Source organism: Salvia splendens, chromosome 3 (genome assembly GCF_004379255.2).
Source record: "Salvia splendens isolate huo1 chromosome 3, SspV2, whole genome shotgun sequence".
In the NCBI taxonomy this organism is placed as follows: domain Eukaryota; kingdom Viridiplantae; phylum Streptophyta; class Magnoliopsida; order Lamiales; family Lamiaceae; genus Salvia; species Salvia splendens.
Window position 1 is genome coordinate 33,697,955 of NC_056034.1, and position 20,115 is coordinate 33,718,069.

Genomic DNA, 20,115 nt, shown 5'->3' on the forward strand with positions numbered 1-20,115 from the left:
ACAGTATGTGTATTGTAATTGTGTGAATGTCTGTGCCGTGTGTGTAGTGTGTGCATTCAGTGTGTGCAGTGTGTATGTGTGCGCGTGCTTGTGCTTGTACGCATACGCAGTGTGTGCAGTGTGTATATGTGTGTATATTCATTATGTGTAGAGTGTGTGTGAGTCTATAGTGTCATTTTAATGAGACCAATTTTCCTCCAAACGTACAATTTTGCCTGTATAAATGCCAAAGAAACAAGAACAATATTAAGTATGATTATCTTCATTGTTTGTTTCCAGTTCTAGATGCCACTTCTAAATACGAGATTGTTCATATCTAATAGTAGTACAAAACAAAAAACGCAAGGAAGATTTCATATAAATTATACGAATTGATATGTATCTCTATTAATTTCAACGTAATATAACAGTAAACAAACATAAAAAGATACTATTTCGAAAAATAAATTATTTTCCCACTATATCCTCTTTCACATTATTACCACTAACAACATACAATTACACCACATGATTACGATACAACCAACGAAAATATTGGTGATTCCAAATTCTCTTATTCAATAAACCAAGTTACATATATAGCCTTGGATGCTTATTTGTGAACTCGATGGTCCTCTTAATAAAAAATAAAATAAAATAAAATTTAATAAAACCAAGTCATCAATAACATTGCAACTCAGAGAAGGAAATATATTGGTGAAAAATATAAAATAAAATTTTCAAATAAACAACAAACTAATTCAATCACCTAAAAAATTCTAGTTAGCTCACAAACAAATTAAACTAGACAATTAATAAATAGCTTCAGTCAAATTGCTCATATATACCAAAGAATATGTCAAACATAGTAATCTCTTCGAATTAAATTGTTCAATTTATAAAATTAATATCAAATTAGTGAGTTACTTGACATAGTTAATACGAAAAACACCGGCATCAGGATTGGCGATCTTTTGAAACGCTTGTTGGGAGAGATCAAGTTGATCATCTGCGCAGCTAGGGCAGAGATCGACGATCTTCACTGTGACATGAACTTTCTGACATGGTTTGTCACCGTGGTTGGTGCCCCGCGTGCACCGTATTTTGTACCTTTTCCCACACGCTTTCCCATTATCGTATAAACTAGGGTTAGCTGCCGCTATCATCGTACCTTCACCCTTGTTTCCATAGCATGCCGATGCTAAAAAGGAATTTAATAAAAAGTTAAATTTGAATTAATTATTTATGTTGTGAGAAAATTGAAAGAGAGAAAATTACGAGTGTAGTCAGTGTAGAATGTGGCTTTTCCTGATTTGGCTGAGGCCACACAAAAAAGGCTCGAGGCGATTATCAACACGATCATAACACGAGCAGTTGTCATTTATAAATATTTCTTATACTTATAAAAATCAAAGAGAAACTATGAGTTTGGAAAGAAAATCTGAGTTGGAACTTGGAAGTATTTCAGAATATGGTGTTATAGTCCACTAGTAATTAATTATATGAACTATGCTTTTTATATTATGGTAATTAAATTTGTCATAATTCTAAGAAAATTATTATAATTACGTAAATCTTTTAATAAAAATTACGTGCTCGTAACACCAAATTAAAATCTAAAAAATATATATAGAGAAGTGACTAAGTGAGTGAATGAATAAAAGTAATTAAATATTTATGAAGAATAAAAATTGATAAATATTTTCAGGAGTCAAAACGAAAACTTTTTAATCAATTAGGCATGACAATGCGTTTTGTTAAGATCTATGGATTAGATTGATTGTTTAATTTCTAAATACCAGAACCAACACCTAAAAACACAAAATGTTTCACCAAATTCATAAATTGCACACAGATTAAAATTTGGTATAATAATGTATAAACTTTCAATTTGTTATGATTTATCATTAATCTAAAATCCTCAAAATTTAAAACTAACACAATTAAGGATGAGAATTGCTTTCATGAACTCATATTTGTTAGTACTTCTTAATTTTGGTTTAAATATAATTAATCTCACTTACATTAATTTATTTAGTTATTTCAGTCTACTATTATATAATTAGGTATTTATATTATAGCAAACGCCAAATCAAAATGGATTCTCTCTAATTCATTTATGTTTGTATGCCTTGATTGATATCCACCAAAGTAGGCGTACCTTACAAGAATACATAAAAACTATTGGAAGCGTTCCTTAAATTTGTATGGTAACAAAATACGATACCAAATATTTGTGCCGAAAAAAATAGTTACCACTATTAAACTTTGATTTTGACGTGTAGTTTCGATTTTGTTTGCATCAATAACATCCACATTGTAATCAGATGTCGAATTCTGTAGCAATTTTATTGGTCCATCAAAATTTTCACTTAACAATTTATTATGCAACATAATTATTTCATTACCACGAAAACGATAAAATTGATATTTGGATTTCATCATATATTCCAAAAGATTGTGCTTGTGCCTAGAACTCAACTAATTGAAATAGAAAGGATGGAATTATACTTGGATTTGCTACTACTTGTATATTAACTTATACCCGGTAAAGTTAATCAAAACTGATCAAATAATATTGTAAGAAATAAATCGATCAGTATATATAATAGAAATATTTTTGAATTTATTTAACTAACGGAGAATATAAGTTTATAAAATGTCTCAATTAATATAATACGTGGTACATAGTTTTCATTCGCCATTGTTACTTGCAGAAATAAAACAAACTAAACTTGTTTTCACGTGAGTAATTATCGAGCATGTTAGTAATAATAGCGAATAATAACGAATTTACATAGCACAGTTATATAAGTCAAGTTTTAAAGTATTTTCAAGTTTATATAAGATCTATACTATCCAATGCTTTAAAAATTGGACCGGCAAACGAACCGGCGAAGCTACTGGTTCATGGTTCAACCGGTCAGACCGGTTAAACCACTGGTTGAACCATTTTACTGTTACAAATATATATAATTAAATATATAATACAAAAAATATATTAAATTTAGTAAAAAATAAAATTAATAATATATCACAAAACATTAAACCTTATAGATAAATAGTTCTATATAAATATAAATATATTAAAATTCAGTAAATATAATCAAATATAGTATAAATTATTAGTAGTGTAGATAAAAAATCTAATATTTCATGTATTAAAATAGATAAAGTTCATATTAATTCAAAAACGTTTATGTGGTAAAATAATATTATAATTAAATACGAATCATTACTTAATTTAGATAAAAATATTCATTAACATCAATAGTTAGGGTATATAAATTAAATATATACTATAAAAATATTTATTTATAGTAAAACCTTATATGGAAATAATAATATTAGTGATAAGTAAAGTATTAATCCCTAAGGATGATAATTATATATTATAATTAACAATTATATTAAAGATTATAAAATTAAAAAGAATTATTAGTTTGTGTATATAAAAAATTTAATGTTTAATGTATAAGAATATTTAATGTTTATATTATTCAATGAGGCCCTTGTGGTGGAGTGGTAGAGAGCTTGTTGATTAGACGAGAGGTCATGTGATCAAATCCTGCCATGGTCGAACCTATCTAATAGTACTACTAGTATAAAGCATATATCCATAGTACAAAAATAATTACAATAAATTATGCAAATAGATGCCCATAATATTGTTAATTCAAGATAGTGGCGAGAACCCTAACATAGAGTGGGCGAAATTTAATTTTAAATATTAAATATAATTAATACTTATAAATATTATTTAATATAAACTTTTAATAATAAAATAAAGACATACTATTATTTTCTTCCTTTTCCCCTTTTAAAGTTGAATATTAAAGGTTGAATGCATAATTTAATTGTACATGTTTTACAAGAATATTAAAAGTTTTACATAGAAAAAGTTAATATTATAACTTTTTTAAAAAATTTTAACTCAAAATAAAATGTACCCAAGAAAATTAGATTGTGCTTAATGTTTTTAATGAGATGTATTAACCTGTATGTATATATGTATTATTCATCTAAAACTCATACATATGAATTGATTGGTTTTCTTGTTATAGTTCATTGAGTTAAAAAAAATACTCCTACCTAATACATACCATCAGTTATTACTCCTCATTACTAGTACATTACAAGAAACTAAAGATTTTGTAATTGTACACGAGTCATGTTTTAATTCACTAATGAGTTTAGTAAAAGACATAATAAGTGTGAGAAACTACCTTACTAGCTTTATTTAAACCAAATCCAAAGTTTTTAGAAAAATTTATACATATTTATTGGTTATTGAGTAAATAATTAAGCTATTTAAATTAAATAAAAAAAATTGATTTTAATTACAAAAATAATAATAATATAGATAAGTAGTAAATATTTGGATTTATCTTCTTGACAATAAGTAAAATATAAACTGAAAACATATGTTCTTATTGAGGTTTGAACAAATAGATTATTTAATTGAAAGACCAAAAGCTAAACCAATGCACTAGAAAATTTTGTAACTTCTTTTCAAAACAAATACTATATTTCTACACACGGAGGAGGCGGATATGCTATTTTAGTCTCGACTCTAAGGGATATTTAGGTTCTCCGGATGCTCGAGAGGGGGCGGCCGACCCCTCCCGCCCCCATAAATCTGCCACTGATTCCAGACATGAATTATTTTGAGCAAAACGTTCTAAAGAATATTATACTTTTAAGAAAATACTTATATATGATAGGAAATGTAATAAAATCTATTATAGTTTCACAAATAATAGAATGATTCTAATTAATCGTTTTTAATAAAATAAATACATTACAGTTGTGTCTGAATATAAAAACTTTAAGAAAATTAATTATATATAGATATAGCAACGAAAAGTAGGTCATGACATGACTTATAATTCCAATATAGGGTTTAATTTTAGGTTACTTATCATTTAAATTTTAAAACTCAAGCAATATAGAGTATGTGGCAAAATCACCGTTAATTTTGTAAAATTGTTAAACATACTAGTACAACAGTACAAAAAATCACGTCAATTTTATTTTTAATTATTGGAGATTAAATATGATTTTAAAACATAGAATTTGGTGTGTAAATTTTACTAATAATAGTCAATCTTGACAACCCCAGCAACGGGATCAGCAATTGTTGCAAAGGCTTCTTTAGAGAGATCTAGGGTCCCGCCACATCCGGGGCAGTGATCGACGATCTTCACCGTCACGCTCTTCTCGGTGCACGGATGCGGATATGGATTTGTTGTTCCCGTGCATGTAACGGTGAATACTTTGCCACAAATAGCACCATTGTTCCATAGAGCATCACTTGCTGCAGCTATCATCACTCCTTTGTCTTGGTTCCCATAACATGCTGAAGCTGCAATTCATCCAACATATATATTTTCTCCAATTACGAAATAAATTAATTATTTACATACATTTTTTAATGCAATTAAGGATGCTAATTTGTGTTTCTAAGTATACCACTAACGTTAAAAAGCGTTATTAGTGTTGGTATCCCAGCTAAAATGAGAAGACGCGGGGGGAAACGTCCTAATATAGCAAAAGATTAAGGTAATTTATCCTTAATTTAAGAACACTTTCTTTTGCATCATAAATTGTTACTATTATTTTTAAAAAATTTCCAACGCATGTAATTGCGTCTCGAATTTTGCGTTCTTAAAACATAATTTCGCTATCACTATCTGATGGTTGGGTGAATTTTTGATGGTAGTAGATGCAGGTAATAAATACAGATCACGACACAAGGAATTACATGGTTCGATTTACTGAGGTAAATCTACGTCCACGGGAAGAAAGGAGAGCAAGATTGTATTGCTTGATCTGGTGTACCAGCTTACAAATACAATCTTGCTATATGATATTTGATGTCTAGCCCTTTTCTATCTGATCTAAGTTCTATTTATACATTGAACTAAGATCGTGGCTTGCATCACCACTAACTAGGTCGTGGCTTGCATCACCACTAACTAGGTAGTGGATGTCGTGGAGGTCATGAGATCCTGCATGGGTCCACTATCTCTTTGTTTGGTCCGCTATCCTGCATGAGATCCTGCATGAGTTGACACCACTAAATAGATCGTGTAGTGGAGGTCGTGGAGGTTCTGCATGAGTCCACTATCTCCCAGTTCGGTCGAATACTGAGACCGAACTTCTGAACTATGACCGAGCAGCTTTTGCCGATCTGAGAGTAGAGCTTGATTGGTCGGCTTTTACTGAGCTGTAGGCTGGGGCCGAACTCTTTGGTAATGCCGAACTGATTGGTCGGCTTTTACCGAGCTGTAGGCTGGGGCCGAACTCTTTGGTAATGCCGAACTGATACTCTTCCTTGGGCTTTGGGCTGATGGGCCGTCACTGCTATTGGGCTTGTTTAGTACGTACTCCATCACTATCTAATACTACTATCATAAATTAACATGCATTTATTTGAACAAGTATAAAAAGAGATTCACATACGAACGTATTGTGTGTAGAAAGTAGCTGTTCCTGGTGTAGCATAAGCCATTGATAATAAAAGAGCAACAACTACAAAAAACATTGTGAACGTCAATTGGGAAGCCATGCTTTTTTTCAATGTATACGTTTGTGTTTTGACTCTTCAAATAACACTGCTAGACAAATAGTCTATTTATACATTAAGTTTGAGACACTTTATACAAGGTGTCATTAAAACCGATTCAATCTATAGACCGACCTTTTACAACATTTAAATATTGCAATTTAAAATAAATGTCATAAAATACTGCATTTTAAAATAAATGTCATAAAAAATCATTTTGTGCATGTTGTCATAGAATTAAATTCTAATTTCTATCCAACACAAATACTTAATAAATGATTCTAATTTATATCCAACACAAATACGGAATAAATGTCATTAAAGATATAAATGTTTATATATAGATATGTCATCATAGAGATGTATTCATATCATTACTGTAAATATTACTTAAACATAACACAAATCTGAACCCCTCATTTTTATTATTTAACAGTCGAGATTGGAGGATATCTCATTCATTTTAATACATTTAAAATAAGCAAAAGGTTAAATTAGGAACTAGATTATGCTACGGACGGTTATTTTATACCCATGATTCTCTCCCACCTTGGACGTGTATTTCTGGATATTATTTTGCTGATTTCGTTCCCAGCAATAATCGGAATCCTTGATAACACAATCCTTGATAACAACCTTCATGCAAGACGACGATCTTCACACTATTTTTCGATTTGTCCTACAAGCGACGCGTCGTCGAGGAGTTTTTTTTGTGTCCACGATGGAAGAAGGTAATTGCGTTGTAGTATTTTCAGTTTGTAATCGTGATGAACTCCCCACCATTTTCATCGTTTTTTGCATTAGTTTGTAATTGTGCTTAACTCCTGTCAGATGAGTTTTGTTTTTTTGCATTAGTTTGTAATCGTGCTTAACTCCTGTCAGTTGAGTTTTGTATTTCATATCATATGTCGAATCTACAGGCATTGATGTACGAAATTTTGAACTTAATGTACATTAGACAGCCACCTCGTTTGTCATCGTTTTTATCCCTTAATGTTTTGCCTCGTTTTAGTTCCTTCAATGTCAGATGTTAACACCATTTCCCTGGGGTTTGGTAGTCCGCGGGGCTAGGGTGTAGTATCTACACAGTCACGTACTGTAAGTAATGTACATAATTCCAAGGATAATGTATAGGAACAAAAATTGTAGCATTTCGTAGCCATAATGTAGCATCTTTTTTTATCCCTATAGCCCGGAAGTTAACACCATTTTCCCTAGGGTTTAGTATTCCATGGCCTAGGGTGTAGTTTCTACTCAGTGACATACTAATAGTAATGTACGCTATAAGTCTTGTAATGTATATTACACTGTAATGTAGCATTTCGTAGACATAACGTAGCATTTATTAGCCTGAATGTAGTATTTTTATAGTTCCTTCAAGGCCTGAATGTAGCACCATTTCCCTAGGGTTTAGTAGCACATGTGGGCTAGGGTGTAGTATCTACACATTCACATGCTGTAAGTAATGTACGAGATTGGAATGATAATGTATAGTACTCTCTAATGTACTCCCTCTGTCCCATTGAAGATGACTCACTTTCCTTTTTCGTTTGTCCCAACCAAGATGACTCATTCTAAAAATGGAAACACCTTTTATCTCTACTTTATTCCATCTCTTTTACTTTACTTTCTCCACTTAACACACAAAATAAAGCTGCATAAAATCTCGTGCCACCCAAGGAATGGGCCATCTTCCATGGGACGGAGGGAGTAGCATTTATTAGCCGTAATGTAGCATTTTTTGAGTCTTGTTAACACCCGAATATAACACCATTTCCATAGGGTTTAATAGTCCATGTGGGCTAGGGTGTAGTATCCACACATTCACATGCTGTGAGTAATGTACGATATTCGAATGAAATTGTGTAGTACTATTTTCGTATAATGTATATTGTTTGTTTTGAAACAGTTTCTGTCGTTCCTCATTGCTCTGAAGAACTGAAGCCCGTCGTTGGTCTGTGTTTCAAATCCGTAGATTTTGCCACTGCATTCTACGATGTGTATGCCCGCGCTGTTGGTTTTGACACACGCAAACAAGGTGTTAAAAAAGTGGATGGTCTTACTATTTGGCAGTATGTGGTATGTGGTTTGTATTTGAATGATCATGTAGTACGAAAGCTAAGCATATCATTTCGAAGAGAGAGAAGGCTATAAAAGAGTTCAGCCGCCCTATTAGAAGATGTGGTGAATGCCAAGAGTCAGGTCATCATGATTCTCGGAATTGCGGCCGTGTGAAGGAGAAGGCGTTGGGGAAGGAAAAAGAGAAGTCAAAGGGCAAGGGCAAGGGCAAGGAGAAATGTTGATATCTTAATGTGCTTTTGTCATCAATTGACTTTTGCACTCGTTTTACTTGATTCGATTTGTCTTTGAGTCATAGAACTTTTTCTAACCAGACATACATTATGCGATTTTAAATCTACATTGCTAATGTTAAGGAGTTATTTTCCAGAAGTTATTCATTGTGTAATTCAAATACATTAGTTAGTTTGCAGACGTACATTATCGATTATTTTTTACTTTCACACCCAATTTTAAAAATATTGTACATAATCATTTTAATAACGTATCTTTCTTAAAACGTGTGAATGTGTGTACACTACACCCTACCCCATGCACTACTGAACCCTATGGAAATGGTGTTACATTCAGGCCTTGATGGAACTAAAACAATGCTACATTATGCCTATGAAACACTACATTATATTTTCATATACATTGTTTCTTGTATTGCATACATTGTGATGCTACTTCAACACGAGGTTACTGTACATAAGCAATGCTTATGCAGAAGTTATTAGTGTATAATTCAAGTACAATACAAATTCGATTATGCTTGCCTTTGACAACCACAGTGACGTACATACTTTTTTCATAGTTTCTTTCCGAGTTTAATATTACATTTTATATGATAACTGCACATTGCTAAGTACAGTAATTTACATTAGTTCCAGATGGTCGTACATCAAGACCAGGTTACTAAACAGCAGCAAGATATGACCAAAGCATCATAATTTCAATTAAAACAAAAGTAAAATCCAACGTACTAACATCCACATTGTGTCGCAAAACATTATCTAGGTCCTTCCCACAAACAAAAAAAATATCCACATAGACTAATATAATCCATGAAACAGACTAATGTAATCCCAAAAAAACAAAATATTATCCAACGTACTAGTGAAAACTCAATCCTGCATTGGCTTGGGTTGAACACCGACAGTATCCAGTGGGCCAACATACCGGGAAGGTAGGGTATGTTGTAGTGGAGTATTGGTCCAAAGCCCAATTCGTTTACTGCCTCTCTTTGTCGTGGATTAAGTCTCTTTATATACTTCACAAACTCATTCAGAGATCTCCTGAAATACAGATTATTATCCTTCTTGTTTCTAGTTTTAGACGCCGCAACTTCAGCCTCAACCTCATGCTCATCCTCATCCGCAAGATTTCTTTGGCGCTTCGACCCTATTCAGAAACATTTTCATCAAAAATCAAGATAACTAATGTAAAAAACAGATTTCAGAATGTACATCAGCTATTAAATAATGTATTAGCCAACGATGCAAAGTTCAACCTCAACCTCAATCTCAGCATCTGAAGTCGCATCTAGAGCATGTACTACTGAAATGAAATGATGTACCAAAGAAGAATATTTTTAAGTAATGTACAAGCATTCCTTTATAATGTATAGTGTGACCTATATAATGTACACAATGTGATGAATAATGTCAAAATCATGTACAACCACATAAAGGTTTGACCATGTACTTCAGAGATTAAATAATGTATTACTAACTTTAAAGGTTGTACAACAACAAAATGTTTTCCCTTAATGTACACCGTTTGATGTAATGTGTAATGTACATATTGTAATGTGTAATGTACAATGCAATTAATAAGATGTGTAATTTACATAACATGATGCTACACATAAGGGTGTTCTAACATCATATACACCTATTCAGTTTGTAATTTATAATGTACATACTGTAATGTATAATGTACATGCTGTAATGTAAAAAATGTTCTGTATAATGTCCATAATGTGATGCTACACAGAAGGCTGTTGTAATATCATGTACACCTCTTCATTATGAAATGTAAGATTTACTCTACACTGATGTAAAACAAGTGATGAATAATTTAATGTAACCAAAAGAACAAATATTACTTGTCGTTTGAGTAGGCTGACTCTTTGACCTACCTCGTTTGTTCAACATTTTCTCCTTGAAATTCTAATTCTCCGATCCGTCATTATATCAATGTAGTTTATAGAAAAAAGAAGGGAAAAAAGAGCATTAGAAGCTTCCCAAAAAGTGTACAGTAACAACAATCTACAACAACAAAAAATAAAAAACCTTCATCCTATAATCGAACCCGTGACGAGAAAAGAACAAAAACGCCAACAAATGTACGAAATTTAAAAGGGAATTTTACAGCAAAACTGATTAAAAACAACATCTTTTCGGAATTTCACTACGATTAACCCAAAAACCCTAGAAAAATTAGATTAAACTAGGTGGTATGAAATAATGTACGAAAATAGTTGAATACCGGTTGTCAGGTCAAGAATCAAATTGAAAATGTCAAAAGGGTTTCGTTTTGGTCCATACCTCGTCGTCAACTGAGAGGAACTTGGTAGTGGTAGCAAAGCGGCTTCTTCTTCGTCGGCTTCACCGTCAGAAACGCGTGGATGGGAGAGACGTGACAGAGGTTAGGGTTTTGGGAGGAAAATCGACTGATGAGGGAGAAAGAAAACGGGAATTGGTGGTGAGAGAGAGGTTGGAAGAGGAAATGAATCGTCTTTGAAATTAAACGCCAGTTTTTTAGCATTAGCAGTTTTCACAAATGAGAAAAACTAATATAATGTACCGATTTTCATTAAATCAGGACCGTCAGATTCCTACATCGAAAGGATTAAATTAGTGCTATGTTTAAGACTTATAGGGCATTTGGTAAAGTAAGAGAGAAAGAGAAAAAGTGGATAAAGTATGAGAGAGAGAATAGAAAAAGTGGATAAAGTAGGAGAGTGAGAAATGGACTTTCTAATTTTAGAATACGACTATTTTTTGTGGACATCCCAAAATGGCAAAATGAGACTATTTTTCTTGGACGGAGAAAGTAGGTTATTAATCACCCTAAATATGGGTCATTATGCTAACACACCTTTATATATATGGTAGTGATAATATACAAACTATATATTTTCTACAAATTCAAAACCATGATCTGTACTATTATATTTCAAGATTTGATATTAACAATTTACAACTTACTTCAACCGAAAACGTCAACACAATATCAACCGATTAAAAAAGTATTAGATGTTATGGTCGATCAAAAGGAGTTTAAAATTTGAAGTTTTGTATTTTGAAATAACACCAAGATACGAAGTAGTATTAAATATTACGATATGAAGCAAAAGGATACATAATACGTACTTGAGCCTATCTATTACAACACATAAGAGCATCCACAATGGGGAGTCCTATCCTCCGTCACATCAGTATTTTATCCTCCAACCCATCCACCTGCCCGCCCTATAGTTTTAACTACTACTCCCTCCGTATTCAAAAAATATAAACATTTGAAACGGCACGAGTTTTAATGCACAATTGGTAAAATAAGTGAGAAAAATTGGTAAAGTAAGAGAGAGGAAAAGAAAAATGAGTAAAGTAGGAGAGAGGAAGAGAAAAAGTAGTGAAAATAGAGTTAGTGGATTGCGGGGTCTATGTCCTAAAATAGAAAGATTCTAAAGTTTCTATTTTAAGGAACGACCCAAAATGGAAATAATTGCTATTTTTTAAAAACGGAGGGAGTACTATTTTGTAATATTTACTTTTATTTTTTATGTTTGCAAATATATAAATTATTAGCAAAATAAGTATAAAAACAACACAAATTAAAGGCAAAACCTACATTTACTTGATTTTAAAAAAAAGTTACAACGACAGTAAGATAGGAAGAGTGGAAATTGAGATGAGAAAGTGAGTGAAGTGAAAGGTGTGAAACGAAGTAAAAATGTAGTGATATATATAGAAGAAATAAAAAAAAATAAAAATGTGTTGCAATATTAAAAGTTACAACCTAAACACTTTTTTATTAGATATGGACTGATTTTTTAGGATCTGTTTGATATTATGAAATTGGAATTATATTTCATTTCAAATTCGGTTGATTTGAATCTAAAGAATAGAATTTGAATGAATCAATTAATCCAAATCCTTTATTTAGTAAATTTAAGTAATTCATATGAAATTTGATTCCAATTTAATGTTTTTCATATAATCTGTTAAAATTAATGGTTAAGATTTGGTTTCTAGCATTAAAGAATTAGTAATTACAAATTGATTATCCCCTAGGTCATGTTAAAATACATGTAGTACTTTAACCCATAACTAAGACCAATACTATACCATTAGATCTTAAAATGAGTTGATGAGATTAAAGATCACGAGTTTCAATAAATAGTAGACAAAATATCAACAAAAATGTAATATAGTCATCTGTTAATATAATAATTTTTATGATTTTTTTATATATTAAATTTTTTTATGCATTTATTAATATAAAATCTATTTCTAAACATATATGAAAACTGAAATAGAAATTATAAAATTTCATCATCCCATCATCGTCAGAACATATGCAATTGAAATTTCGTTAGAATCCATATAAAATTACCTTTAATTTGATATATTTTTTTACGGAAAAATAACTTAAATCGAGAGAGTTACGTAAATTTAAAGTTTTAAGATGATTTTAACGAGTTAATATGGTTAGCTTTGACTACCATTTATAAGAATTGCCATTTATACAATTTAAGTTTATATAATACTCCTTCGTCCCAAAAAAATTGACTAGATTTACCATTTTGGATCGTCCCCTAAAATTAGACAAAGTCTAAATATGAAAAGTTTTTCTAAAAATAATAATCTTGCACATAATTTATAATGTGGACCCCACAATCTACTAACACTTATTCCACCACCTTTTTCCTCCCCCTCTTACTTTTTTTCACCCCTCTTTTAATTTACTTATTGTACATTAAAACTAATGTGAATCTTAGGGATTCAAGACACATATGTTTGCCCCGTACTTGCTCCTTTAAATATTTCAATAACCCAAACAAACCCAACAAGAAATGAAACAATAAAAATAGTGAAAAAAGGAAGAAGATGACGGTGTTATGATTTAGATGGATGCTTGGAACCTATGTGATAAACTCGTATTTTAACTGTTTTATTGGGCGTTAAACGTGGTGATAATTGGTTTTTAAATGCATATTACTTGAGTTTACGTTCATATTTCACTATAAAGGTGCTTTGATGAGTTTATCAAGTGTTTGAAGTTAAAATAGGTAAAAAAGGGTCAAAATGAGCCAAGCCATGACTGGGGTCTGCTTCAAACATTAATCTGCCTATCAATATGGGGTCCGAATCCTATTTTGAGAGTACCATTGTCTTCATCATCGAAAGAGCTTCGCGTGAGTACCTCACACGCCCCAATCAGAGTTCGGATGAGAGAGATATGGCCGATCTACGAAAGCCGCGCGGACTGCCGGGAGCTACCCGGCCGGGTGAATTTTATGTGCAATAATTCCACCCGGCCGGGTGGCCAATTTTGTTCATAAAGAGTCCAGAGACTTCTACCCGACCGGGTGGATTTTATGTGCAATAATTCCACCCGGCCGGGTCCGTCTGACTGACGATTTTTAGCCCAAACGTGATTTTTTTGAAGGAAAAATAAAAGAGAGAAGCTAGGGCAACGAAAAATCATTCTCTACAAGCCGCAAAAACACACTCTCTCTCTCTAGGAAGCACTCTTGGAAGAAGATTGGAGATTCAAGCTTCAATTCATCCGCCAATTGTATTCCGTATCATGAATTCTTTTGTTTTCTTTAGTTTTTGTTTGTTTTTTACTTTGAACATGAGTAGCTAAACACTTTGTGTAGAATTCTTGGTGAAGATGCATTGATTCATAGTTATTAATCCAATTGACTTCGTTTTTATCTTGCTCTTGTAATTATTTGAATTATTCTTGTGCTTTTTCCTAACAATTGCTTGATCACCAATTGGGAGTGTAGGGTTTCTTAGAGTAATCGGGAGATGAAATAATTAATCTTGAAAGAAGAATAATTCACACCTTAATTCAATAGAACTCGGGAGAGTTGAGGTTTTGAGTGGAATCTGTTATCTAATCGATCTATTGGGAGTTAGGTCTAAGAATTAGAAGGGGACTTCAATTGTTACACTTAATCTACAGGTTTCTCACCTCGGGAGGGGGTTTAATCTACATGTGTGATTGATTCAATAATTCTAGAGACTTTAAATGGTAAATCGATTTCAATTGGGTTAGGCTATGAGTTGTGCATCGGATCCTTGAATTCTGCATATTTCTCCACCATCTTACACAGCTTTCTTAATTGCTTTCGTGTTTAAGTGTTCTATTTTATTCTCTGACTTTACATGCTTTTAGTAGTTGTTAGTTTTAAAACCAAAAATTTCTGATTGTTTGGATAGTAGTTGAAATTGGTTCGTGGTACTTAAGTTTACACTTAATTGTCTCTGTGGGATACGATATACTCTTGCTTGCTATTTGCTACGATAACCCCGTACACTTGCGGGTATTAATTGGGTAAAATAAAGTTGAGTCAAGTTTTTGGCGCCGTTGCCGGGGACAATTTTTGTGTTATATAGCTTGATATCGTGATAATAATCAAGATTACTACTTCAGATTTTACTGCTTTATTTTTCGTTTAATTTTTTTTTTGAGTTCTCACATTTGTGTTTCTTGTTCAGGTGTATGCACACACGCTCTAAAGGCTTGCCTCTAGAACCTTTCGATCCGGAGATCGAAGCAACAAACCGGAAGAGGAACGCTTATAGGAGGCTCACACAGAAAGTTCAAGCTTCTTCGTCTAACCGCATAGGAGCATCCTCAGTTCAGAGGGACCTTTCACCCATCCGATCACCAGTTCAGGACCATCAACTGTTTGATCCCGTTTCTCCTAGTCTGATGGAGTACGAAGAGGGTAACAACGGTCCACCACCCCCTCCTCCCAATTATGCTGAGCTTCTACGACAGCTGGAGGAGTTGCGTCAACAGGTCAACCGTGGACCACCCGTGCCTGTGCAGAATCAATATGTATACCAAGGCCAGGCAAATCCAACTGTTCATAGCAACATCGCGGCCAATACTTTTGAGTTGAAAAGAGGACTAATCCAGATGGCGGAGAACATTACTTTTAGGGGCAAATCCACAGATGACCCTAACAAGCATATCACTAAGTTCATTCAGATTTGCAACACAACAAAGATGAATGGAGTGACAGATGAGCAGGTTCGACTAAGGCTGTTTCCTTTCTCTTTAGAGGATTCAGCAAAGGATTGGTTGGAGAGTTTGGAGTCGGGCTCAATCAGAACATGGGATGCTATGGTAGAGAAGTTTTTAGAAAAGTTTTATCCCCCTAGTGAGGCGATTAAGAGGCAACATGAGATCATTGCCTTTCAGATGAACCCTGCGGAGAATATCAGAGAAGCATGGGGGAGGTTCAAAGCTTTGATGAAGCGGTGTCCCAACCATGGGTTAACCCCGACAGTGCAAGTCATTACATTCTTCAAAGGGTGCGTGCCTGGAGCACAACGGGAGTTGAATTTGAGCTCAGGTGGAAATATTCTCAAGAAAAAAGTGAATGAAGCTATGGAAGTGATAGAAGAGCTTGCATCTAATGACGAAGGATGGAGCAACGACAGGAGTAAGGTGCATAGGGTGGCTTCTACTACAGATCATGATCCTATGAGCTCCCTATCCGACAAGTTGGATGCGCTGACCATGAAATTCGACTGCATAGCAATGGGGCAACCATCTCAAGAACCCCAAGGAAAAATGGGGGACGTGAACTATGTGAATCAAGGGGACAACAACCGGTACTTCAATAATCACCGCGCCAACTTTCAGGGTGGAGGATATAATCAGTTCGGGAACAAATGGCATCCCAATCTATCTTATGGAAACCCAAATAATGCTCTGCAACCACCCCCGGGGTTCACAGTTACTGATGGGGTGGTTAATGATCCGAAGAAGATGACCACGGAAGACATACTCAAGTCTTTCATGCTACAGTCCAACAAGCTCATGGAGCAGAACAATCAAAGGATTGAGAAGGTGGAGACAGATGTGCAAAGTATGGCTACTCATCTGAAGAACATAGACACACAGATCAGCCAGATTTCCCAGACTGTGAGTACTATTACTCAACCGGGAAAATTCCCTTCGAACACCATCATAAATCCCAAAGAATGCAAAGCTGTGCATCTAAGGAGTGGCACTGTCTATGAAGCTCCCTCACTGCCTGCGACCACATCTGATACCGTTCTTGAGCCCAAGGCTGCCGTGGCAGAGAAGGAAAAGGAGGCTGAAAAGGAGAATACTGGCACCACTTCTGGAGTAAAGGTGCCATTCCCGCAGGTACTGAATCAGAAGAAGAAGAAGAAAGATGAGCAGTTCACTCGATTTCTGGACATCTTCAGAAAGGTGCATGTGAACATTCCTTTGATCGAGGCACTGCTGCAGATGCCTAAGTACGCTAAGTTTCTGAAGGAGGTGATAGCCCAGAAGACCAGTTGGGGGCAGGTTGACACTATTAACCTAACTGAAAATTGTAGTGCTCTGCTACAAAGGAAATTGCCTGCCAAGCTGAAGGACCCTGGAAGTTTCACTGTCGACTGCCTCATTGGGGGCTATAAAGTAGAGAATGCTCTCTGCGATCTAGGCGCGAGCATCAATCTAATGCCACTATCGGTGTTCAAGCAACTGAACATCGGTACTTTGAAGCCCACCTCAGCCACACTACAGATGGCAGACAGATCTGTCGCGTATCCAGAGGGCATCGTGGAAGACCTACTGATTAAGGTTGGGGAATTTATTTTTCCTGTTGACTTTATGGTCTTGGACATGGAAGAAGACAAGGGAGTCCCCCTACTGCTAGGACGTCCCTTTCTTGCCACTGCTGAGACAAATATAAACGTGAAAAGGGGAGAGTTGACAATCTTCATGGGAGAAGAAAGTCAAACGTTTTCCCACAAACCGAGAAGCATGGATGGAAGAACTGAGGTGTGCAAGGTGGTGCGTCTGAAGCACCAAGTGACTACTGAAGAAGGAGGATCGAGTGCAGTCAGAAAAGTGAAGCAGAAGGACTTTTATGAGCCTCACATGGAGATGATGGCTTCCACTAACTCGGAGCCAATAGCATGGATCGATGCAGACCATAGTTGCCCTTCACCGGTGCACTCGGTGATCATTACTGCACCCCCTAGGATGGGGGGTAAAATACCAACTGCTGCCAAGGGAAGAAAGACAACTGCTCCAACACTGAAGGAGCTTATCCCGAGAGAGCCTGAAAAGTGGTGGCTCACCAAGACTTGGAATGATCTATTTCCTCATGGAGGAGGAGCCAAGCGATCACCTGGAGGCAACTCTGGGATGAAAGAGGATCTCGGTTGATATTTAGAGACGTCGGGCATACGACAGTAAAAAGTTGCGCTACCATGGGAGGCAACCCATGGAAGGTATCTTTTATTGTTTTATGTATTTCTTTTGGTGTTGTTGCTAAGTAAGCATCACCTCTCCACCAACGTTTCAAACTTATTTCTTTGCGTAGCTTTGAATAAGTTTGGGGGGTGATATGGTGGATGGTGAAGTTTACTGTTTTTATTGTTTTTTTTAGTTTATTTTTGAGTAGATTTTTAAATTTTTTTTTTGTTTAGGATTTTAGTTTAGGATTAATAAACCCCGTGGATGAAATTGAATGGGGGGGTCGGATCAATTTGAATTGAATTTAAGCATGTTTGTTGGATGAGTTGCTAATGATGCTATGTGCTAAATTGTTTGTGAAAACTTGTTGATATGACCAAGCATGCTTGTATGTCCTTATTGTGATTTGTCTAAAGTGGATTGCTCGTTGCCTTGTCCTTTGCCATAACCTTGTGAGACTTGAGCCTATATATTTCTAAATGTGTGATTATCGTCATTGTGTTATATGTTTCTAGAACTTGCTCGCGATCTTCCTTGAGTCTACATAGTGAGTATAGATTTAGGAAGTGACGTTAGGCCATCCGTTCTAGCCTTATCTTTACTTTCACCATAAAATAAAAATCATAATCCTTTGTTAGCCATATTTGAGCCTAATAGCCTATTATTTGATAACTTGGGGTTGTATATATGCTTGAAAATAAGTTTGGGAGAAAAGAACACTTTTGGATGATAAGAAGAGTTTAAAGATGAAGTATTGGCTTGAATATCTTTGGGAAAGTGGATGTATGCTTTTAGTTGTGAAAAAAAAGAGTTGTAAAAAAAAGAATAATTTGGTGGTATAAGCTAGGCGAAGCCTAGAGGGGGTATAAGCTAGACGAAGTCTAGAAATGCGTAAGAAACCAAGTTTGGGGGAGAATTGGTAGATGAGAAGAGTCTATAAAGACTACTGAGGAGTTGAGTTGTTTTAAGAACGAAGTTATTATAGTTTCGAAAGGGATTATAAGTCACTTTGGCCAAATTTTCCTCACCTAACCAAAAAGCCTACATTACAACCTACAAATAAGACCTTTCAGATCCTTGATTTATAGTCACAAAATAGTAGAGGAGAGGTTAGATTTCGAGCAAGCCTATGGTAAACTATGCATGATTGATTGATTTGAGAGCTTGTATTTAGCTATACACTTTGAGAGTGGGAGAATTACACTACATATCTATCTTGTGAGGGCAAATTGACAAGGTTGCATACGTGTTAGTAACTTGAAGCAATGATCAGTTGGTTTACATGTGTGTTAAGTTATTGATGCATGCTATTGTTTATTAACTGAGGCAATGATGAGATCCAACTTATGTGTACGAGTTTATATTTGATTGTTGTCTGCTTCTTGTTTGAGGACAAACAAGTGATTAAGTTTGGGGGAGTTGATAAACTCGTATTTTAACTGTTTTATTGGGCGTTAAACGTGGTGATAATTGGTTTTTAAATGCATATTACTTGAGTTTACATTCATATTTCACTATAAAGGTGCTTTGATGAGTTTATCAAGTGTTTGAAGTTAAAATAGGTAAAAAAGGGTCAAAATGAGCCAAGCCATGACTGGGGTCTGCTTCAAACATTAATCTGCCTATCAATATGGGGTCCGAATCCTATTTTGAGAGTACCATTGTCTTCATCATCGAAAGAGCTTCGCGTGGGTACCTCACACGCCCCAATCGGAGTTCGGATGAGAGAGATATGGCCGATCTACGAAAGCCGCGCGGACTGCCGGGAGCTACCCGGCCGGGTGAATTTTATGTGCAATAATTCCACCCGGCCGGGTGGCCAATTTTGTTCATAAAGAGTCCAGAGACTTCTACCCGACCGGGTGGATTTTATGTGGGTGGATTTTATGTGCAATAATTCCACCCGGCCGGGTCCGTCTGACTGACGATTTTTAGCCCAAACGTGATTTTTTTGAAGGAAAAATAAAAGAGAGAAGCTAGGGCAACGAAAAATCATTCTCTACAAGCCGCAAAAACACACTCTCTCTCTCTAGGAA

The 20,115-nt window shown here is 34.7% G+C and overlaps 2 protein-coding genes across 2 annotated transcripts; both read right to left on the minus strand.

Moving 5' to 3' along the window:
- Positions 1-902: 902 nt before the first annotated feature.
- LOC121796895 (EG45-like domain containing protein) lies at positions 903-1,360 on the minus strand. The gene is made up of 2 exons (XM_042195663.1): positions 1,258-1,360; positions 903-1,180 (listed from the first exon to the last, which is right to left on the minus strand). Exons 1-2 carry the CDS (start codon positions 1,358-1,360, stop codon positions 903-905), a joined length of 381 nt encoding a protein of 126 aa, XP_042051597.1.
- A 3,712-nt stretch (positions 1,361-5,072) lies between these two features.
- LOC121795399 (putative EG45-like domain containing protein 1) lies at positions 5,073-6,511 on the minus strand. The gene is made up of 2 exons (XM_042193926.1): positions 6,445-6,511; positions 5,073-5,344 (listed from the first exon to the last, which is right to left on the minus strand). The coding sequence occupies exons 1-2, from the start codon at positions 6,491-6,493 to the stop codon at positions 5,073-5,075; spliced, it is 321 nt and encodes a 106-aa protein (XP_042049860.1). The 5' UTR covers positions 6,494-6,511.
- Positions 6,512-20,115: the final 13,604 nt, after the last annotated feature.